Source organism: Panthera pardus, unplaced genomic scaffold (genome assembly GCF_024362965.1).
Source record: "Panthera pardus isolate Hobbes unplaced genomic scaffold, ASM2436296v1 HiC_scaffold_8, whole genome shotgun sequence".
NCBI lineage: Eukaryota > Metazoa > Chordata > Mammalia > Carnivora > Felidae > Panthera > Panthera pardus.
The window spans coordinates 14,704,556-14,726,017 of NW_026527013.1; the positions used below are offsets into that span (position 1 = coordinate 14,704,556).

General features: G+C 61.5%; 2 protein-coding genes across 6 annotated transcripts; both read left to right on the forward strand.

Moving 5' to 3' along the window:
* The first annotated feature begins 391 nt into the window (after positions 1-391).
* Positions 392-7,982, forward strand: YJEFN3 (YjeF N-terminal domain containing 3). 4 transcript variants are annotated; one of them, XM_053897293.1, is made up of 6 exons: positions 401-548; positions 3,804-3,912; positions 5,689-5,799; positions 6,025-6,138; positions 6,220-6,348; positions 7,716-7,982. In XM_053897293.1, exons 1-6 carry the CDS (start codon positions 490-492, stop codon positions 7,962-7,964), a joined length of 771 nt encoding a protein of 256 aa, XP_053753268.1. In that variant the 5' UTR covers positions 401-489; the 3' UTR covers positions 7,965-7,982. The 4 variants fall into 4 exon arrangements, with proteins under 4 accessions (XP_053753272.1, XP_053753270.1, XP_053753268.1 ...); XM_053897294.1 differs by having other exon boundaries at positions 405-548; positions 6,220-6,370; XM_053897297.1 differs by lacking the exon at positions 6,025-6,138 and having other exon boundaries at positions 392-548.
* Positions 7,983-8,158: 176 nt separating this feature from the next.
* CILP2 (cartilage intermediate layer protein 2) lies at positions 8,159-17,333 on the forward strand. 2 transcript variants are annotated; one of them, XM_053897580.1, is made up of 9 exons: positions 8,159-8,254; positions 8,558-8,704; positions 9,732-9,830; positions 10,821-11,093; positions 11,755-11,910; positions 12,979-13,257; positions 13,661-13,769; positions 13,965-14,122; positions 14,362-17,333. In XM_053897580.1, exons 2-9 carry the CDS (start codon positions 8,641-8,643, stop codon positions 16,695-16,697), a joined length of 3,474 nt encoding a protein of 1,157 aa, XP_053753555.1. In that variant the 5' UTR covers positions 8,159-8,254; positions 8,558-8,640; the 3' UTR covers positions 16,698-17,333. The 2 variants fall into 2 exon arrangements, with proteins under 2 accessions (XP_053753555.1, XP_053753554.1); XM_053897579.1 differs by having other exon boundaries at positions 8,219-8,321.
* Positions 17,334-21,462: the final 4,129 nt, after the last annotated feature.

Below are 21,462 nucleotides of genomic sequence, written 5' to 3' on the forward strand. Positions count from 1 at the left end.
ATCCATCAGCCTTGGCTCAAGAATATGCTTGGATTTTCCTACCTCTATTGAAGTCCTCGTTGTCAGCAGCCCACCCCTCCAGGCTGGGGCTCCCCATCCTGCACCCTGGGCTCATCAGTAAATGGGGGATCTGAAGAGTGGAGCATGGGGTGGAGGGGTGTCAGAGGTAGGTCCCCTTGCCCCCAGGCCAAGACCCCATGACAGGGGTAGCAGGTCCGTCGCTACCCGTCCGTGCCTTGCCCTGCTAATACCCACGTCTCTACTATTCTCCGTCCCCAAGGCAACTCCGCTCCTGGCACCAAAGGGTTAAATCTGCCTGCACCCGCCAGCCAATCCCTGCGCGCAGCGCCTTCGCGGTGTCACCTGATTGGCGGATACACAGGGTGGGCGGGAAGGGAGGAGGACCGAGGACGCCCCCATCTGCCCTGGGATGCTCTTAAAAGGCTGTGGCGGTGGCAGCCAGGCTGCGCGTCCCGGCTTACCCTGGCCATGAGCAGCGCGGCCCGCCCGGACCCAGTGGAGGCGCCCGAGGAGCGGCGTTTCCTCAGGTCAGCCGGGGATGGGGACGTCAAAGACCATGGCAAGGATGCGGCCCCGAGGCAAGGGCATGGCTGGGAGGGGGGCATCACGGGCAGGATAGATCAGAGGAAGGGCATGGCCGGGATGGGGCCTGGGGGGATCCAAGGCCCACCCCGCATTTCGCTGGAAAGACGAAGCCTGAAGCCTGCTGCTGCCAAGGTCTCCTAGCCGAGTTGCCAGGGAAACTGCATCCTCCTCAGCCCGCCCTTCTGAATTATTCAGAACACCACTAGTAGCTCTCCCATCACCCTTCAACCCAATCAAGGCCCACCTCCCCTTTCCATCTCACCCAGGGACCCTGGCGCTCCCACCCTCATCTCCCCGTCTTCCCTGGGAAGAGCTGAGCTGTTAGCTCCTCACTCACACCCCTTTGGTGGTCCACCTGCGACTATCTTCTTGTCCAGAGAGGGAAACTGAGGGCTGGGGAAGGAAGCCACCGCCTGAGCCAGGGCTAGGGGGATTTTTGAACACATGGACCACTTGCCGGTAGTTTGATTGGATTTGGGGTCTGAAATAGGCAGCTGTGGCTGTGTCTCCCACCTCGTCCTGAGTCCTCATCTTATGTCCTCCTTTAAGTCCTTGTGCCCTGGGACTCCAAGCAGGGCTGTGGACCTCAATGGAAACCAGATTTGGCTGACAAATCTGTCCTCTGCCCACTGTCCATTCAGGCCCTCAGGGCAGATACTGTCCAGTGACTGATTGATGTCCAGATTGAGCCTGTAGACCCAGCACATCCTAGGCAGAAGGAAGCTGGGTCTGCGATTTCATCTGGCATGGGGGGGGGGGGAATTGTGTGGGGTCTCAGATGCCAGCTGAGGGGTGATGGGGCGCCGTGGGACGGGTAGGAGTGGAACATGGCAAGTGGAGAGGAAACAATGAGGTAAGAGACATAATGGGCGTGTAGGTGTGGTGAGGAATTTGAATATTCTCTGAATATTGGGGAGCCATAAGTAGGTTTGAGACAAGTGGTGATGTCATCTGGCATTCAAGTTTCAGAGCCCCGTGGCTCTTGTGTTGAGTTTGGGGGCCATGAAACTGCTGTAGGCAGCCAGATGGGCAAGATGGTGGGCCGGTGGGCAGAGGCCTGAAGGTGGAGAAGCAGAGGGAGCCAAGAGAGCAGGGAGGGTCTGGCACGGGTGCCCTGGCCTTGGCTTCACCTTCGTAAGGGCCTGCTCCTGGAAGTATTTTGGGAGTGTCAGGCCCAGTTCCTTTGAAAGCAGGCCGCTTCAGCCTTCCTGCTTGTGGGGGATTCCTGGTCCTCACAGCTCCTCTCATCTGGGAGCTGATGTTGGGAGCAGCAAGAGGCACCCTCATAGCTGAGCCCCCTGCCCTGCCCAGTCCCACATGGCTCTGCCCTGTTTCCCTCCCTCACCAGCCCTAACTCCCACTCATACCTGACCCAGAGCTGCCACCGTCACCACTCCCAGGCTCCTAGGCTGAACCATCCTCTGCCCGTGGAGTCCCCATTATCACTCTAATGACCAGTTGGGCAGGGAGATAATGTTCCAAGTGGTGGCCTGAGGCCAAAACTTTGGGGCAGAGGAAGAAAAGGAGGAATGGGTGGTCCTCCCACACTCCTCTTCTCTCTGCCCTCCTGTGGGGGCAACAGCCAGACCCGTCACAAGTTGAAGGTGGAGGAATGAACCACATTCCCAAACACCTTCTCCCATGTTCCTTCCTGGGACCTAGGTGGCCTGCCCAGAGGGGTGCTCCTCATTTGTCCCACCGTGAGCTCCTTTTCCTCAACTGGTCTTTCAACTGGACTTATTTGAAGTCAGGTGGGGTTGAATCTGGCTCTGGTTGTTGGGATGATTCAGGGCATGTAGACTCCCTGCCCTAAGCCTCCATCCATCTCCCCCATCTACGTGGACCCCCAAAGTGCCTTTCTGACCCAGTTTCTGTTTTGCTTGTACCGCTCTAGCCACACTGGCCTCACTTCCATCCCTAGAATCTGCCAAGCTCATTCCCACCCTCGCTGTTCTTACCACGTGGATTACCTCCCATAGTGCTCCAGGCCATCTCCTCCAGAAGTCCTCCCTGATTCCCCATCCCACAGCAGTCCTTACTTATGCCCCTCCTCCTGCCCAGCCTGATCACACTGCAAAAATTGGCCAAAAGATTGTGGTCTCCTCACAGAACTGAAGGAAGGAACCTAAAGATTCATCCTAAGAAACCTCTGCTGTCTGTAGGTCTGCCCCTGCCTCTTTGCTCACACCCTATCCATGGCTCTGGAGACAGACACCAAGGGCAGAAGTCTCGGTTTTTCCCCCTTGTTTCCTGGGTGACCCTGGGCAAGTCACTTGGCTTCTCAGAGTGCTTGAATGTTCTGATTCTTCTGGGCCTGGTCCTACTACCACTACTATGCTCTCTAGGGTCTGCTGAGGTGGCGGTAGGTGCTCCTTGGAAGGTCCCTAAGCCAGGGCCAGCTTGGTCCCTGCTCTTAATAGGGCCCAACGCTTAGTTTCATGCTGTTGTCATTATCTGAAAATTCTTAAATCTTAAATAGCGGGCCCCATGTTTGCATTTTGAAATGGACCTTGAAAATTATCTAGCCTATCCTTCCTGCCTTTACTTTTGCAAAAGAGGAAGCAAAACTCAGATGTGACAGAGCCCAGTCACTCGGTGAGTTGATGGCAGACCTTCACCCCAGATGGGTAAGCCCCAATTCTCTGGCCACAATTATTGCAGGGTCACCAATAAGGCCCCATAGCCGTGGGCTCCCCATCCACCTCCCTAAGTGAACCCCTCTGCAGCCTTCAAAATCCGCCTCCCTCGGGCACCACCCCCCTCCCCAGGCCAGTCTGCCCCCTCCAGTGTTCGGGAGCTTGCTCAGCGGTTTCCACTGCATGCAACTGGCCCCTCGCCCCCATCAAAGTCTCTCACGCTCCATTCCTCCTTCTGGGTTCTTTCCGCGGTGGGGGCGGGCGCATCTGGGCCCGGCTCCAGTATCCCACGCTTTGGGGCAATAGAACCAACACGCGCCGCCACGCCTCCCTCGACCACCAGAGGGCGCCCGTGCCTTGGGCTTCAGCTTAAACCTTCCGCGGTGCCAGTCAACCGCCAGCACGTCTGGTGGGGAAACTGAGGGGGCGGGGGGGGGGGGGGGGGGGGGGGGGCATTAGGGCCTAGCTGGAGATATTAGTGGAACATTACCGGTTCCATATGAGCCTCTCTCTCTGTCTTTCTGTGTGTCTTTGAGCGTCTCTCCCCACTCTGTCCCCCAGCACTGCAGAGGCAGCAGCCCTGGAGCGGGAGCTGTTGGAAGATTATCGCTTTGGGCGGCAGCAGCTGGTGGAGTTGTGTGGCCATGCTAGTGCTGTGGCTGTGACCAAGGTATCTAACCCCTGATCTTTGACCTTGACCCCAGCCAGATGGCCAGCCTGCCAGAGCAGAGGAGGCCTAGCTGCATGAGCCCTGTGGTCAGGCTGATCCAGGACTCAAGAAACCCCTTTTTGTGTGGAGCCACTCCAGCCCATCACTCAGGTGGGGAAACTGAGGCCCAGAGAGGATCATCACTGGTCTAGACCAGGCAGGGACCCAAGACCCCAGGTGTCAGTGAGGGTCAGGGCAGATAGAGAAGTCCCCAGAGACTTGGAGGCCGGGGAGCAGAGACTAAAGCTGCTGCAGGATGGTCCTGAGGTCCTTGAGGTACAGATGTGACCACCTGCCTCTGCCATCAATTGGATCTCCGTAAAGGAGACATCGGTTCCTGGAGGCCGAGTACCAACCCCCCTCCCCATGCTGCAGATGAGGAAACTGAGGCCCAGAGGCAGGGGTGGCCTGCATAGTGTAGGTCCTAGGGAGGAGTTAGCAGAGTCCCAGCCTCGAGGTGCCTGCAAGGGATGCGAGAGTGATAAGCAACGAAGATGCCGCCATGCAGTGCCTTTGGTCATGTTGCCAAACCGCGGGCCTGTTTCCCCCTCCAGAGAAAGAGCGATAAACTGACACCAGCTAATAAACACAAATGCCTTAGAGAAGTGCCCGATGGTGTCAGGGCTCCCACATGTAACCCTTCTCTGCCTCCCTGTCTTCCTCTTCTTGTCGCCACTGCAGACTTTTGTTGAACACAATTGCTTTCTTCATGTAGGCTCAGTTGGTTGTTTTTTTTTAACATTTCTATTTCAAATGAAACATCCTGAGTGAAGGTCCCGAAGGAGAAGGAAATGGTGAAACCCCAAAAGTAAAAGTAAACCCAGTGTAGTGAACTCCTTCCTGGCCCTTGCTGACCAGTCACCGTCCAGTTTTTGCCCCGAAAGCCCCAAGTCTGTCCAGAGGACCCTCAGCCCCAGTCAAGCTGGAGTCACTGTTGCCTCCCTCAGTCTCCGGTCTCAGGGCTCCGCACCTGGCTTAGTGTGGTCGCAGGTGGCTCAGGACCTCACCGAGACCTTGGGGAGGAGACAAAAAAGGTACACCTGGCTCTCTGTGTGGTTGGAGGTCAGGGTACAGCCAGGCCCCCTGGGGTGCCCTGTCTCCGAGAGAGGCCCCATGTCAGTGCCACCGTCACTCCCAATCGATAGAGGCCAAGTGAGGCTGGGAGAGGAGAGGGGGCAGAGGCCATGCAGAGAGTCAGGGCAGGGCTGTGACTTGAACACCAGTGCTCTTAACTCCTGTGTTAAAGAGACTGATGCACAGGCCCACAGAGACACAGAGAGAAAGATAGACGAAGACAGAGGCAGATGGAGGGAAACAGGGCATCTCAGGTTGGAAAAAATACCCTCCCTCTGTCCCCCCCCCCCCAACTTTGGGGCCTCTGGGAGGGCGAGGTCTGGAAACGTGGGCGGGGGAGGGGCAGCCACTGCGGTGGAAAAAGGTGGAAGAATGTCTGCAACTCAGGCCGAGAATAAACAAACCACACTCTGGGCGCCGGGTGGTGGCAGAAGGCACGTTTTCCTGCTCCAGCTTGGCAGAGCCTGAAGCAAGGACTCTGCATCTCCAAGGAGGAAACTGAGGCCCCAAGGGGCTACGCCCCTTGCCCAGAATGTCTTTCCTCCTGTTCTATGGCCTCCGGGCCCATGGCCGTTCCTTCGCTACTCCGAGCCTCAGTTTCCCCACCCGAATAAGGAGGAATTCCAAGCATCATGCCTTTGCCTTTGCTGTGCCCCCTGCCAGGTGTTCCCCTTGCCAACTCTCTCCCGGAAGCAGAGGACAGTGCTGGTCGTGTGTGGCCCGGAGCAGAACGGGGCGGTGGGGCTGGTCTGTGCCCGGCACCTGCGGGTGTTTGTGAGTAGCAAGGACCCCCTTGGCCTCCTAGGGTCACCCCCTCAACCCTGTCCCCGCAGAAATTGCTACCTCCTCTTGACAGTGTCCCAGGAGGGACAGAATATGCCCAGTGCTTGCCCCAGGCAGGGTCTCTGGCCTCATATCCAGATCTGGGGGCTAAGTAAGGCCCAGTAGGAAGCCTGGAAGGGCCCTCAGGGCCGACTCCTTTCTGCCCCTCCCCACCAGGAGTATGAACCGACCATCTTCTACCCTACACGCTCACTAGACCTGCTGCACCGGGACCTGACTACCCAGTGCGAGAAAATGGACATCCCCTTCCTGTCCTATTTGCCCACAGAGGTCAGCGCTTGGTGGCAACTGAGGGGGGAAGGGGGGGGGCAGTGCCCAAAGGCCACCTTCTAACCATGCCCGCCCTCTCAGGTCCAGCTCATCAACGATGCCTATGGGCTGGTGGTGGATGCCGTGCTGGGCCCTGGTGCGGAGCCGGGAGAGATCGGAGGCCCCTGCACTCGTGCGCTGGCCACACTCAAGCTGCTGTCCATCCCCCTTGTGAGCCTGGACATTCCTTCAGGCATGCCAGGCAGGCGGGGGGGGGGGGGGCATGTTGGGGCCTTGGGAGGGGGGCCCTCTGCACCCCAGTTTCTGATGGGCCCAGCCTGTCTGCCTTCTCTGAGCCTCCGTTTCCCCAGCGTGGATGGCTCATGCACTCTGGGTGAGGGTCACGTCCATCCCTAAGATGGGGAAGACAGAGGCTGCCGCCCAGGTGATCCCATGTCCCAACCCCTCCACACCCGGCCCAGCATGCCCGCTGCCCACCCTGGCCCAGTTGCCTGGGCAGACGTGAGCTCACTCGGCAAAGGCCTCGCCCGTCCTGGCCGCCGCCCCACGCCTGTTGGAGCCATTAGGCGACGGGCAGACGGAACAAACAGCTGCTGGCCAGCCGGACCCTCCACAGGGGTGGCCATACTCAGGGGGATGTCCCCCAGCTTTCAAGACCTCAGGGCCACCCCCAGCAGGGTGCCACAGAGCAAGGGGTTAGCTATGAAGAGGGGAGCTGTCTGGTCTGAAGGTAGAGACTAGGGTCACAGAAGGAAGGATTAAAGTCAGACGGAGAAGGCTTTTAGTTAGTGGCTCCAGACTCTGGTCAGAAGCAGGGGAGAAGCCAAGGCCCCTAGTCTGAAGGTAGAGGCTCATTTGAGAGCTGGCAGAGGCTAGGGCACAGTGAGGGAGGGGCCGGGGTCCTGTCAATTCAAAAGGCAAGATCTAGTGTGAGGATGAACACAGAGATGTCAGGTCAGAGGGAGGAGGATGGACGTTGGGGTTGGGTGGGGAGGGGGCCACATCCTGTCAGAGGCAAGGACCAGGAGTAAGGAGACAGGTCTTAGGGGGGGAGGCTTGCCTGAGGATGAAGGCCAGTCTGTCCTGAGTGGAGAGGGGGGATCTGGTCAGAGGAGGAAGGCTGGCTAGGAAGCCTGGGTGGAAAGAGGCTCTAGTCGAAGAGGGGAAGGTCAAGATCGATCGGGAGGGAGGAATTGGGACAGATGCTGGGTCCAAAGGCAGAGGCATGGGTCTGACTGGGAAAGGGCAGCAGGTGGAAACGATGTAGTCTGAAGGCAGAGGCTGAGTCAGATGGAGAAGAAAGGTTGGTTGCATGATGGCAGCAGGGGCAGAAAAGATGAGGGCCGACGCCCTGGTCATAGGAGGAGGGAAACATCTCCAAGGAAGGGGAGACACTGGTCTGAGGGCGGAGGCTCAGTACTATGGGGAGGCAGGTCTGACCAAGCCTCACGCGTCAGAGAGCAGAGGCTGAGTCTGATGGGGAAGGGGAAACGGGTGGAGAGGAGGCAAGACTCTCTCGCCCGAAGGCAAGCACCCCTCCCAGCTCCCGATTCCCCCACCCTCCCTCCCTCCCTCAGGCTGGGACGCCGAGACCGGCGGCGGCGACGCCGAGGACGGGCTCCGACCGGACGTGCTGGTATCGCTCGCTGCGCCCAAGCGCTGCGCCGGCCGCTTCTCCGGCCGCCACCACTTCGTGGCCGGCAGATTCGTGCCCGACGACGTGCGCCGAAAGTTCGCTCTACGCCTGCCAGGATACACGGGCACCGACTGCGTCGCGGCGCTCTGACCGCCACCCGCGTCCCCGCGGCTTGGACCCCCGCCAATAAACAGCCGTCCCCCCACCACCTCGCCTCCGCCTCCTCTGTGCGCCGGCTCCGCTGCGGGGGTGGGCAGACTCGGGGGGGGGGGGCTTCCCGCCGCCCCCCGGAGCCCAAGGCTGGAGGCACGGAGGGTAGTCGTAGAGCGGGACTTCCCGCTGGCCGGGAAAACTAGAGCCAGAAGAGTCGAAGGTAGATTCGGGGTGGGACTTCCAGCCTGCTTGGGGTGGCCTAACGCCAACAGGATTGAAGTTAGACTCGATGGAGGATTCCTCGCCGCCTAAACGGCTGCCTGAAGCGTGAGTGTTTGGGCAGCCTCAGGCTCCATTCCAAGAGGCACGTCCCGCAGGCAGCTTGGGACCCAAGGTGGAGAATGGAGAGTGGGTTGAGGGAGGGACTTCCAGCTGGCGACGGGGGGGGGGGGGGGTGGGGGGGGAGGACGCAGGCCAGCCTGAGGGCGGAGGCACAGCCGGACGCACCGAAGGGGGCGACCGGGGAGGTTGCTAGCTCACCGAAGTCACCCAGGGCCGGGGAGCGATGCTTGCACGGGGCGTGGCCTGCACGGGGCGTGGCCTGCGGTCACCTCCCGCCCCCACCCTCAGCCCCAGCGGCCGCCAGACCCGCGGGAGTCGGATCCGAGCGCGCCGCGGAGCCCGGACCCTCCCTCGGACTCTCGGACCCGGCCATGGCGTCATTGCCGCCACTACTCTGCCTCTTTGTCGCCGCCGCGCACCTGGCGGGGGCTCGAGGTGAGGCGCCCCATGACCCCAGCCCAGACCCCTAGGCCTGGCACGCAGCCGCTCCGGGAGAGGGAACCAAGGGACCCTCTGGCGTCCTCAGACCTGGGTCCCCCTTCGTCAGCCCGGGAGTGGAGTGAAGGGGCGTCGGGGGTATGGATTCTTGGGACCAACAACGCGCCCGGGGGAGGGAAGGGAGGAAACTTCTCTGTTCTCTTGCCTCCTCAAGAGAGGTAGGGGAACTCGGAGTATCCATATGAACTTTAGGCTCCTTTAGGTTCCTGGGGACAGCGGGGGGCCGGTCTCACCCCCAGCATTTGGACTCTGAAGCATTGTGTCTTGGCCCAGGATTAAGGGGTCAGAGCGGCCCCCTCTCACACAACTCCTCCTCTTCCACAAACACACCATTCAGAAAACTTCCCGTCTCAGGAGCACTCAGTGGAACAGGGCACTGGATCCATTTCCCAGATGAGGAGACTGAGACACAGACAGGGAAGGGACTTGTCTGAGGTCACCGCTCAGCCTGGCTATCTTAGATAACTCAAGGTCAGAGAAGCCAGGCTAGATGCCAAAGACCTCCCAATGGCAGCTTGGGCCCCAAGTGAAGGGATGGAAGGTACACTGAGGGAGAGACCTCCAACCCCGCAAATGGATGAAGAACGCAGCTCCACCTGAGGGCAGAGGCAGAGCCAACTAAACCCATGGTCGCTGAGCACACTGAGGGGGAGAACTGGGTCAGACCAGACACACAGACTTCCCCAGACTATGGCATCCTGGCCAGGGCAGAGGGAGGGATGGGGCTGCAGGAGATTGGGGGGTAGGGGCCATAGGGAGGTTTCCTGGAGGCGGGGGGGGGGGGTGTTCCTGCATTCCTTGGGGTCAGTCAGAGAGATGGTTCTGGCTTCTGAGACCCTCACTCACTACCCCCCAACCCCGCCCCGTGAAATGGGGATGATCATGACAGCACCTTGTATACAAGCAGCCCACAGAGGTCCCCATCAGCATGTTTCCTTCCCTCCATTCCTCATCCCTCCCACAGTCACTACCCCCCCTGAGGAGCCCACAGCAACTGCCTGGGGCTTTGAAGGCCCATCTCTGCGCCCCGGACAGCCCTCACCAGCCCTGGAGGATTGGGAAGGTGAGTCATCCTGGGTCCAAGTCCTGGCTCTGCTGTGGACTCACTATGTGAGCTCTGGTTGGTGTGGTCATGTAAGGAGGGGACACAAGGGGTGAAAGGCCAGTAACTTCCTGGTCCCTGGACATGGCAGCCCTTGGCACAGGTGCCCCCAGAAGTCTAAGTTTTAGGAGCAGAGGGGTGAGAGTCCAGGGCCTGTTTTGTCAAGGAGGAAACCAATGTAGGGTGGGGGTGGGTGCTTCCTCCCTGCTACTGGAAGCATCGTGCAGGGTGCTTCTAGTAGATTCCAGACCTGTAGTTCTGGAACCTGGGTCTCTGGTTTCCTAGCTGGGAAAGTCAGGAAAGGAGTGAGCACACACACCCCGGCCCCTGTGCAGGTGGGGTGGGGGGCGGTGGGGGCGGGAGTTGATGGAAGCAGAAGCTGACTTCTGGGAGGCCAGACCGTTCCCACCTGTGGCTTCTGTGAAACAGGTTGCCTGGTGGGTTCATCCAGGCAGTGAGCAAGGGCCCAGCTGGCTCTAACCAGGAGCAGCCAGGCAATGGAAAGCCACAGCTAGGGCTGTTCTCCATCGGGTCTCCTCCTGCTACTTTTGTGTCTCCTCACACCTCAGGGGTTCTGAATTCTGAGGTGGGGGACAGGCTTAATTTTAAGGTTGGGGGCTGCTGAGACAGTGTCAAGATGTCAGCGTGGCAAAATGTCAACCTGAACTAATGGGCCAGCTCAAGTATTGGGCAGCAGAACGGGGGCTGGTGCTAGGGGAGGCCAACCTCCCTTAATCCCTTTATAGCTCCTTGTGCCCTAGAGGACCCTGGATCTGGGCGGGTCAAGGGCGGGCTGGGTTAGCCCGTGTTCATTGGGGGTGGGGTGACCGTCTTAGCAGGTAAACAGTTACCTCGGAGATGGGGGTGGGCAGGCCGCTTCCTGGGCCCCTGCATGCACTGATGAGGCCCGACAGGCTGTGGCCCGGGTCCCAGAGCGTGCGGTGCCCACAGAGGCCAGCCAGTGGACGTCCTGGTTCAACGTGGACCACCCCGGCGGCGACGGCGACTTCGAGAGCCTGGCTGCCATCCGCTTCTATTACGGGCCAGCGCGCGTGTGCCCGCGGCCGCTGGCGCTGGAGGCGCGCACCACGGACTGGGCCCTGCCGTCCACTGTAGGCGAGCGTGTGCACTTGAACCCCACGCGAGGTTTTTGGTGCCTCAACCGCGAGCAGCCCCGCGGCCGCCGCTGCTCCAACTACCACGTGCGCTTCCGCTGCCCGCTTGGTGAGGGCGGGGCCCAGGGAGGGGCGGGGACTGTGTGGGGATGGGCGGGGCTGGGGAGAGGGCGGGATCTATATTAGTCATGCAGAGAAGAGAGTGGGGATTGGCAGACATGGGTTATAGGTGGGTGGAGCTTGAATGGGTGGTACTGAGGAAAGGGGGCAGGGCCGTGTGGATGTAGGCGTGGTTAGAAAGAGCTGGGGGTCCTTTAGCAGGGCCCAAGGAGTGGGCTGGATCATATAAGGGCGGGGCTTTGGAAAGGAGGGCCTGGGAATAGGGGCCCAGGTAGGGAACAAGAAAGACCCCTCAGGAGCTCATCTCCCTCCTGCTGCCCTCAGTTGCTCATCTGTAACAGCTCCATTCTTTGGGGGGCGTGTTTTGACCCCAAATGTATGAGGGACGCAGGGAGAACAGCACGGCTAACCTCGGGGAGCTTATCTGGGGTTGGGGCAAATGGGGTGTTACCTCAACTGCACGTTCGACAGGTGAGCCTGGGGGACAACTGATGAGAGCAATGGGCAGAACCTCTCTCTTGGGGGACCCATCCTCGGACGCACTTAGCGGGGGGCGTCCTCCAGTCCTACATTGTTACTAGATTTCCAGGAGGCGCAGTCCCTGGCGTGGGCCACCGTCTCACCTTCCCTCCTCTCCGCCCTTACCGCAGAGGCCACGTGGGGCGCGTGGGGCCCGTGGGGTCCCTGTTCAGGGAGCTGCGGGCCAGGCCGTCGCCTGCGCCGCCGCCGCTGCCCAAGCACGTCTGGGGATGCGTGTCCGGGGCGTCCCCTGGAGGCGCAGAAGTGTGTACGCCCTCCTTGTCCAGGTAGGAGGGATGGGGCCTGGAGGAGAGTGTTGAGTTAGAGGCGGGGCCTGGACTTGGAGGGAGGCGGCCTGCTGAGGAGGGTACCTAGTGGGGAGAGGCGGGTTGGGAATGAGCCTGATGGGATAGGGCTGGAATGGAAGAGGCGGGTCCTCGGGGACCAGAACTTGGAACACATGGAGACTGGCCCTTCCTTCCCTTCTGCGCCCCCGTCCCCCCGCCCCACGCGGAGGAGCATTGGTGAATGTGTGTATCTGGATGGGTGAACGCCAAGAAGGTCATGTCCAGGCACGGGCAGATCCGAGTGGGCATTGCTTTGGGCGCGCCACCAAGCGTGTGGATGTCCTGGTGGACACGGACACACTGAAGCCAGCTCATGTGCTTGGGGCACACACGCGTGGCATTCACAGCCCCCCTCTCCCGTACCCCACGCCCACGCGGACACGCGCTCACACCCTGGCAGACACCATGCCCAAGCCCTCCCAGGGCCAGACACCAGGCCAGCCAGGAGGCGACTGGAAATTCCGATCCGCCTGGGCTCCACAAACATGGTCTGGAGACTGCGCCCGCAGAGCCCATGGCAGGGTGGGGGAGCACGGTGGCCAATGGGGTAGTGGGGTCCCCACCCTACCCCGCCTGGCTCTGCCCTCCTGACGCCTCTGCCCTGACGTTTTCAGTGGAATTTTCCATCTTATGGAGAAACCGCGGGATTGGGAGGGGAGGGGAGGGAGATGTTCTGAGCCTAAGACCCAACCCCTAGCTGGGCCCCCAGCCCCTGCTGGACATTTTCTCTCATGCTAAAAGAAGCTTCTCTGTCCTGTGAGAGTCACCTCTCCTGTCCCCTCCACCAGGGCATTTTCCTCACCCCTCTGGACCACAGGTCTGCCCCAGTTCTGACTGCTCAACCCCATGTCCCCACTCACACAAGAGGCTGTTGCAAGCAGGGCCATGCTGAGGCCTCTGAGGGGCACAAGGTGGGGGGGAGGGTGTCTAGGCATCTTTGCTGAGTGACCGAGTGGAAGGAGGGAGTGAAGAGGCTCCTCTGTTCCTCTGCCTGCCTTTGTCCCCCAGGTTGCAGCTCCAAGACCTGCAAGTGCCCTGACCACATCCTCCTGGGCTCGGTGGTCACCCCATCTGGGCGTCCACTGCCAGGAGCCAGGGTCTCCTTGAGAGACTGGCCTGGCACTGTGGCCATCACCGATGCCCATGGGACCTTCCGGATTCCCGGAGTGTGTGCCAGCAGCCGGGCCAACGTCAGTGCCCAAATGGATGGCTTCTCTGCAGGCCTGGGCCAGGCCCAGGCCAATGGCTCTATCTCTGCTGTGGTCACTGTTGTCCTTAATAAGTTGGGTAAGTGCCCCAGGGCAAGGAGGGTGAGGAGGCTGAGAAGCTAAGAAGGAAATTCTGGGTGACACTTGGGAGGATGTGGTGCAGCATGAGGTCACTGGGGAAGAAATAAGATGTGACACGGCCATTGGAGAAAGCATAACACTAAATATGTTGCCATGGGAGGAACAAATACACTGTGAGAAGCTGGAGAAGACGTGAGATGAGACAGGGACTTGCAGGGGGGCAGCATTAAGATGGGGCACCATCTTGAGCAGCCATGGGGTGAACTTGAATGGGGAGGTCATCAGAAGAGCCACAGGTGAAACAGGGCACCCCTGGAAGGGCAAGGATGGGGCCCTGCCCTTGGGAAGGTTTGTTGGGAGAAGCTGGGATGGGGCAGGACCTTTGCCACCTTTGCCCCCAGAGAAACCCTACCTGGTGAAGCACCCCGAGTCCCGAGTGCGAGAGGCTGGCCAGAACGTAACCTTCTGCTGCAAAGCCTCAGGCACCCCCATGCCCAAGAAATACTCCTGGTGAGTGCCCTGCTCCAATGCCCAAGGGCCTTGCACCCAGCTTTGCGGTTTGATTGGATTTTCCATGACATGTGGTGCCTCAGAGACTGGGAGAAAGATGCTCTACAACCTTGCTGGGCTGCATGGGGGATGGGGGACGGATGCAGCCCCTTCCCTGTGCTGAGGGCCCCCTGGTGTTGCCCACCTGCCACCCAGGTTCCACAACGGGACCCTGCTGGACCGGCGAGAACACAGGTACGGGGCCCATCTGGAGCTTCGGGGGCTGCGCCCAGACCAGGCAGGCACCTATCACTGCAAAGCATGGAACGATGCGGGCACTGTGCGCTCGGGCAGCGCCCGGCTTACTGTGCTGGGTGAGCACCCTCAGCCCCCCAACCCTGAGCATGCCCTGAAACTTAGCCGAGACCCATCACCAGCGAAAGCAACCCCAAATGGAGCCCCAGCTGCAGACTGCTCTCTGACCCTGCTGAGTCTGATCCCGGGCCCCCACCGAGCCCCTGGGTTGAGCCCCTGATCCCAATCCAGGCCCCAACCCTGGCTTCAGTGGAGCCCTCCCCCTTACTCTGATCTGCTCTGATTTCTTGCTCTGCAGCCCCGGGCCAGCCAGCCTGCAATCCCCAGCCCCAAGAGCATCTGATCAAGCTCCCAGATGATTGTGGCCAGCCTGGCAGTGGCCCCGCATACTTGGACGTGGGTTTCTGCTCTGACACCCTCTGCCCCAGCCCTGCAGGCTCCAGCTCCCGGTGTGGGGACTCGGGGTCCCGCTGCTGCTCCGTTCGCCGCCTGGAGAGCAAGGAGATCCACTGCTCCAACTATGTCCTCCCCGTCAAAGTGGTGGCTGAGTGTGGCTGTCAGAAATGTCTGCCCCCTCGGGTGCTGGTTCGGGGACGCGTGGTGGCTACCGACTCAGGGGAACCCCTGCGTTTTGCCCAGATCCTGCTAGGCCGGGAGCCCATTGGATTCACATCTTATCAGGGCGACTTCACCATTGAGGTGCCGCCCTCCACCCAGCGGCTGGTGGTAACTTTCGTGGACCCCAGTGGGGAGTTCATGGACACTGTCAGAGTTCTGCCTTTTGCCCCTCGAGGTGGTGGCGTATACCACGATGTCAAAGCCATGCGGAAGAAAGCCCCTGTCATCTTAGATGCCAGCCAGAGCAACACGATCCCTCTTGGGGAGCTGGAAGAGGAGGACCCGTTGGGCGAGCTGGTCCTCCCGCCCGGGGCCTTCCGCAGAGCCGATGGTGAACCCTACACGGGGGCCGTGGAGGCCCGGGTGACTTTCGTGGACCCCCGAGATCTCACCTCGGCGGCGGCCGCCCCCAGTGACCTGCGCTTCGTGGACAGTGACGGCGAGCTGGCCCCGCTGCGCACCTATGGCATGTTCGCGGTGGACCTCCGCGCCGCGGGCTCCGCGGAGCAGCTGCAGGCAGGGCCGGTGGCCGTGCGCGTCAATGCCGGTCAGATCCACATGGCGGGCCACGTGGAGGCCCTGAAGCTGTGGTCACTGAACCCTGACACAGGCTTGTGGGAGGAGGAGAGCGGCTTCCAGCGAGAGGGGTCAGCGGCCCCTCGGGTCCGCAGGGAGGAGAGGGTCTTCCTAGTGGGCAACGTGGAGATCCGCGAGCGGCGTCTGTTCAACCTGGACGTGCCCGAGCGCCGCCGCTGCTTCGTGAAGGTGCGCGCCTATGCCAACGACAAGTTCACCCCCAACGAGCAGGTGGAGGGTGTGGTGGTCACGCTGGTCAACCTGGAGCCTGCCCCCGGCTTCGCGGCCAACCCCCGTGCCTGGGGCCGCTTCGACAGCGCGGTCACCGGCCCCAACGGCGCCTGCCTCCCCGCCTTCTGCGACACGGACCGGCCGGACGCCTACACTGCCCTGGTCACGGCCACCCTGGGCGGGGAGGAGCTGGAGCCCGCGCCCTCCCGGCCCCGCCCGCACGCGGCCACCGTGGGAGTGGCGCAGCCCTACCTGGACAGGCTGGGCTACCGCCGCACCGACCACGACGACCCAGCCCTCAAACGCAACGGCTTCCGCATCAACCTCGCTAAACCCAGGCCCGGCGACCCCGCCGAGGCCAACGGCCCGGTGTACCCGTGGCGCAGCCTGCGAGAATGCCAGGAGGCCCCGGTGACCGCCAGCCACTTCCGCTTCGCGCGCGTGGAGGCGGACAAGTACGAGTACAACGTGGTCCCGTTCCGCGAGGGCGTGCCGGCCTCCTGGACTGGGGACCTCCTGGCCTGGTGGCCCAACCCCCAGGAGTTCCGGGCCTGCTTCCTCAAGGTGAAGATCCAGGGCCCCCAGGAGTACATGGTCCGCTCCCACAACGCTGGGGGCAGCCACCCGCGCACCCAGGGCCAGCTCTACGGGCTTCGGGACGCCCGGAGCGTCCGAGACCCCGAGCACCCCGGCACGTCCGCAGCCTGTGTGGAGTTCAAGTGCAGCGGGATGCTCTTTGATCAACGTCAGGTGGACAGGACGCTGGTGACCATCACGCCCCAGGGCAGCTGCCGCCGAGTGGCGGTCAACGGACTCCTGCGGGATTACTTGGCCCGGCACCCCCCACCCGCCCCAGCTGACGACCCGGCTGCCTTCGCCATGCTGGCCCCGCTCGACCCTCTGGGCCACAACTACGGTGTCTACACGGTCACCGACCAGAGCCCGAGGCTGGCCAAGGAGATCGCCATCGGCCGCTGCTTCGATGGCTCCTCTGACGGCTTCTCTAGGGAAATGAAGGCCGATGCTGGCACAGCTGTCACCTTCCAGTGTCGGGAGCCACCAGCCGGCCGGCCTAGCCTCTTCCAGAGGCTGCTGGAGTCCCCGGCAACAGCGCTTGGTGACATCCGCAGGGAGATGGGTGAGGTGACCCGGGCACAGGCTCAAGCCGCAGGTCCCCTCCGTACCCGCCGGGGCAGGGCCCGCCAGTGACCTGGGCTCGTGGCCTTACTCCTCTGCCTTGCTCCGGACTCCTCTGTACCTCGGAAGTCTCAGCCCCCTTCCCCAGATGCTCCCTCCTTAGGTTTCTGGGCCCCCCTCTCCCTCCCCTGCCCAGAGTTCAGAGTCAAGATAGGAACTAGGAGTGTCGGGTTGTGGAACTGCCAGGCAGGGGACTGTCGCTGTGTGAGGCAAAATGGAGTTCTTCCTGACAGCAGGAGCCAGCATCCTGGGAGACCATCGGGCAGCCGACAGAGGCCTGGGAGGAATCATTCCCAGCTCGAGCGCTGGCTCTGATTTTATGTGTGTTTTGACCCTGATTTCAGATATTCTGCCCCTTGAGATTTCCCGCCTTCTGCCTGAAGCCCCCTCTGCCTGTTGCCGAGCTGGGTGCTTTATTGGATCCCCTGCCCCAAGCTTTGTTCTAGGGGTTATTTATTGAAACAAAGCCTACGGGGCTGGTCGCAGGGGTTAAGAGTGGGGGTCCAGGCCCAGCGAAAGTCAGGCAAGGGCTTCTTGGTTCTGGGGCTGAAGGGCACAGTTCTCACATGTTTGGTGCTTGGAGACACCCCCCCCCCCCCGGGGCGGGGGGTTGGGGCAAGGAACCAATTAAAGATGCTTCATTTCCCACTCATGGTGTCGGTCTTGGGGACTGAAAATGGAGGCTGCGGCTGCTGGACCCAGACCTTGGCAGGTGGAAAGGGGCCTGGAGCAGACACGGACATGGGCGTGCAAGCAGCTCAGAGGCCTCCACGAGGTGCCGGGCGTGCCTCGGGCTGGTGTGTGAGTCCTGGCAGAGTCACACAGAAGTGTGTCTGTGACACGTGTGTGCAGACCTGACTCGTGGGCAGCCCGAGCCTGTGCCGCCCTGACCGCTGAACACGGTAGCAGCTGCCGCCCTGGCCTTTTCCTCTGAGCCTGGCCGTGTGCCCGAGGGCCGCACTGGGCAGGGAGGGGCCCTGGCAGGGGCCCATGCCCCAGGCGGCAGGAATCGAGCCTGCTCTGGACTTCCTCAGCCAGGGTCACGCTGCCCCTCCTTAGGCCCCACCCGGCTGAGGCCTGGCCACACCTTGGCCACATGGTGACCGGGCTGCCCGAGGCCATGGCCCTGGGCCCTCTACTTCACCAGGACTCAGTCTGGAGGCGGCAGAACATCGCTTGCTGGCGCTCTGTGTGCGTGGCTCTGTGTGCTCGCGTGCGCGAGTCCTCCTGGCCACACTCCCGCTTTCCAGACAGAGGAAACTGGGCCCCCACAGGGAGAGGCAAAGGGCTGCCCGGGCCCTGGAGTGAATCCCCGCAGGAGCAGGGGCTCCTTGGATGGCTCAACAGCCCCCTCCGGCACATGCTTGGGACTCCCTTGGCCCCAGGAAGGCATCAAAGCGGCATTGCTGGGGACCTGGGATGGGAGGCATTGTGTCCCTCACCCCAGGGATGGGGTGACAGCGGGGAGTGGGGGTGCGGGGTGTTCCCTTAACCCAGGGCCCTCTGCACACCCACCCACCCACCCACTTACCTTTCTACCACCCGCCTGTCCGCCCACCCACTGCTGCCTCCGCCCCTCCCGTCCACGCCACCATGTGCCTGTGCAGCATTTGGAGGCTTCAGCTCTGTGCCAGCGCGGAGCCGATCCGGCCTTGGTAGGGAGGTAGGTTCACACACGGACCCCAGCACACCTGCGGGGTCAGCCCTGGGCCCACATGGTCCGCTGGCTCCCGTCCAGCTCAGTCTGACAGCTCTCAACCTCTCCAGCCCTCATGCCTTTGCTCAGGCCATTCCCTTCGTGGGAACCTCTTCCCTTGGCCGGGGGTAGGCTAGGGGGCCTAGGGGGTCAGGGAGAATCTGACAAACCCAGAGGCCTCAGCCCCAGTCTCTGAGGGTGGGCCTCAGAACTCTGCTGGAGTCCAGGTTTGGGCGGCCCCGGGGGGGCCGGCGCCCCAGCCTCTGCCTGGATAGGCTAAAATGCACAGGAGTGGAGAGATGCTTTGAGATGCCTTGGGAGCCAGGGAGGGTGTGCGTTGATCCACAATACACTGTGTCTACACCCCTAGCTGACAGGGAGGCTCGGAGGGGGAGTTCCTCGCCCAAGGGAACCTGGGCTCTGGGCTGCCCGGTGGGGTCCCGGGGAACAGGAAGAGCCAGGGGGGCCCCCCCACCGCAGCCGGCGGGTAAAGCTGGCTTCCAGGCTGAGGGTGATGAGGTGTCAGTCTCCGTGGCCAAATACCTTTCATTGAGAAAGTGTCGGGGCTGTGGCTGCTGCCAGGCCTGGGGCAGCTGGGTTTGGGGCGGGCAGCTGGCCTCCCTTCCCTGGGGTGGGGCAGGGGTGGGTGGGCGTCCTCTTGAAGCCCCTCCCCAGATGCGGGGCCAGGCCAGGACTGAGAGGGGCTCCCAGAGGGAAGCGGATCAGGGAGGACGTTCCAGGTGGAAGGCACAGCCGAAGTGAGTGCTTGGCACCGGGCAGGGACTGTAGCCTCAGCTCCTGCCCATCCCTGCCGACACTGTTTAAGAGGACAGCGCCTGGCTCCAGTTTCCAGATGAGGAAACTGAGTCTCCCAAAGAAGCCATCGCCCTGAGCTGACAGCCCCGTGCCCCTTGCTGCTGCCTTGTGACCCTGTTTGAGCAGAGGGGGAGTTCAGCCTCACCCCCCGCCAACCCCCCTCCCCCCCCCCCCCCCCCCGTTCTGGAACCTTGGCCATCCGCCTCCTGGTAAATCCATTGCTCTCCCCCCAAACTGGGGCTGCCAGACCACACCCCCTCAAGTCTGGGGAAGTGGGGGGCATGAGCCCCCCACCCACCCACCCAGAGACCCTGGCTCCAGCCACCCTGGGGTCAGCTCAGGGCACAAGGAGGCCCTTGGTCCCGCCCACGGCATTTCAGACTCTTATAATTTTAGAACCAGGGGTTCTTAAAATTCCTAGCACTGTGAGTGGGAGAAGAATCTTGGAACAATGCTTAAAACAAGAGAGTCTTAAAACCGCAGAATCAAAGAGGAGGAAGACGATCATGAACACACATTAAGCACTGACTGGATGCAAGGCCTCCCTGCTCCCCCAAGAACTAACTCACTTTAAGGGCATTTATTATCTTTTTAATGTTTATTTAGTTATTTTGAGAGAGAGAGAGAGAGAGAGCATACGAGCAGGGGAGGGGCAGAGAGAGGGAGAGAGAGAGAGAGAGAGAGAGAGAGAGAGAGAGAGAGAGACAATCCCAACAGGCTCCACGCTGTCAGCGCTCAGTCCCACGAACCGTGAGAGCATGATTTGAGCTGAAATCGAGAGTCAGATGCTTAACTGACTGAGCCACCCAGACACCCCTCACTTTAAGGGCTTTTAATGTACACTTATTGTCTTGGAGGTCAAAATAGACTTGTAGGGAGGGTAATTTTCATACAACCCCCATTTCACAGCTGAAATTGGCCCAGGGTCACAAAGCAAACAGGGACACTGTGGGATGGGGGTGGGGGAAGGCAATGTTTCCCAGAGAAGGGGACATAGGTGCTGGGTTCTGAAGGATGGCGTAGGAGTTTGCCCAGCAGGCAAGGCAGGAAGGGCATTCCTGGCAGCTAGAAATGTGTCTGGGAAGACTGGAGGAGGGAAACCTCAGGCGGGCACGGAGGGCAGAAGGGAGCACAAGCGAAGCACGCAGGGGAGACGAATGGAGCCTTGAACGCCGAGTCAGAAGCCTGAGCTATCTCTAGCAGGCGATCGGGAGCCAAAGAAGGTGCTGGAGCGGTGGAAGTGTGCACACTCGCTCATGACAAAGACTCCTCTGGAACTGGTGCGGGATTCAGCCTGTTGGAAAGTGTTTCTTTCATGGAACTGTGGTCTGCTTCTTCCCACGTGGCAGCCCTTGTGGGGTCCAAACCCTGCAGTCCAGTGCCCCCTCCCCCTCGGCTGCCTCCTGTCCTGGCTGAACATTGCTGGCGCCTCCATCAGGGCCTCGTGGGCCTGGCGTGGCCACCCACCACTTCCCCGGCCCCGTCTGTCTCTCTCATCAGCCCTCGGAGTTGGGTACGTCCCAGTCTCAGACCCCAAAGACTGGAGCCAGCCTGGCGGGGAGACCTGGCCTCCGTCGGCTGGGGGGAGTGGTGGAAACAGAGGCAGGGTGCCAGCAGAGAGAGAGCAGTCCAGGTGAATGCTGACGTCCTGCTGCCTGACCCCTCTCCCAGGGCCTGGGGTGGGGGGTCTGAGCAGGCAGGAGGGAGGAGACCCCAAAGATGAGGGAAGGACCAGGCACCTACATGTTGGTGTATATGCCGGACCACACACACTGTCCTACCCAGGGTCACGACCACCACATGGAGCCACGCACGGTGGAACCAGTCTCCCTCATCATCCGTCCCAAGGTCACACTGTGCTCGTCACACCCCGTCCCTGTCCTCCCCAGACATGCCCTCCCACACCACTGGGGACCCCTTTTCATCACCCATTTGGGTGATGCTGTCACTCTCCATTATAGCCCCACGTGCGGTCACCAACCCCCCATCCGACTTGCCGGATGTGGGGAATACGCTGGACGTGCACCCTTACCAGCCACCCCGGGGGGACGCACGCCTGACACGCAGGCCCGTGTGCGTGCAGCCAAGCGCACCTGTGCGTCATGTAGCATGGGCACAGCCACAGTCTCCCTGCACTTGGGGATGTTCTGACCCCCAGATGGCTGGAACGGCCCGAGTCAGGACTGATCGTAACCCCCCCCCCCCCCCCCCCCCCCGCCACGACCTCCCACGATTCAGTCCCTCCGAGCACACTGGGCCACAGCC

Coding starts and splice junctions, on each gene's coding strand:
- CILP2 (XM_053897580.1), top strand. CDS start 8,641: ATGGCGTCATTGCCGCCACTACTCTGCCTCTTTGTCGCCGCCGCGCAC. Junction 11,094..11,754: donor GCGCTTCCGCTGCCCGCTTG/GTGAGGGCGGGG, acceptor CCCTTACCGCAG/AGGCCACGTGGGGCGCGTGG. Junction 13,258..13,660: donor TGTTGTCCTTAATAAGTTGG/GTAAGTGCCCCA, acceptor CTTTGCCCCCAG/AGAAACCCTACCTGGTGAAG.
- YJEFN3 (XM_053897293.1), top strand. CDS start 490: ATGAGCAGCGCGGCCCGCCCGGACCCAGTGGAGGCGCCCGAGGAGCGG. Junction 549..3,803: donor GAGGAGCGGCGTTTCCTCAG/GTCAGCCGGGGA, acceptor TCTGTCCCCCAG/CACTGCAGAGGCAGCAGCCC. Junction 6,139..6,219: donor TGTCCTATTTGCCCACAGAG/GTCAGCGCTTGG, acceptor CCGCCCTCTCAG/GTCCAGCTCATCAACGATGC.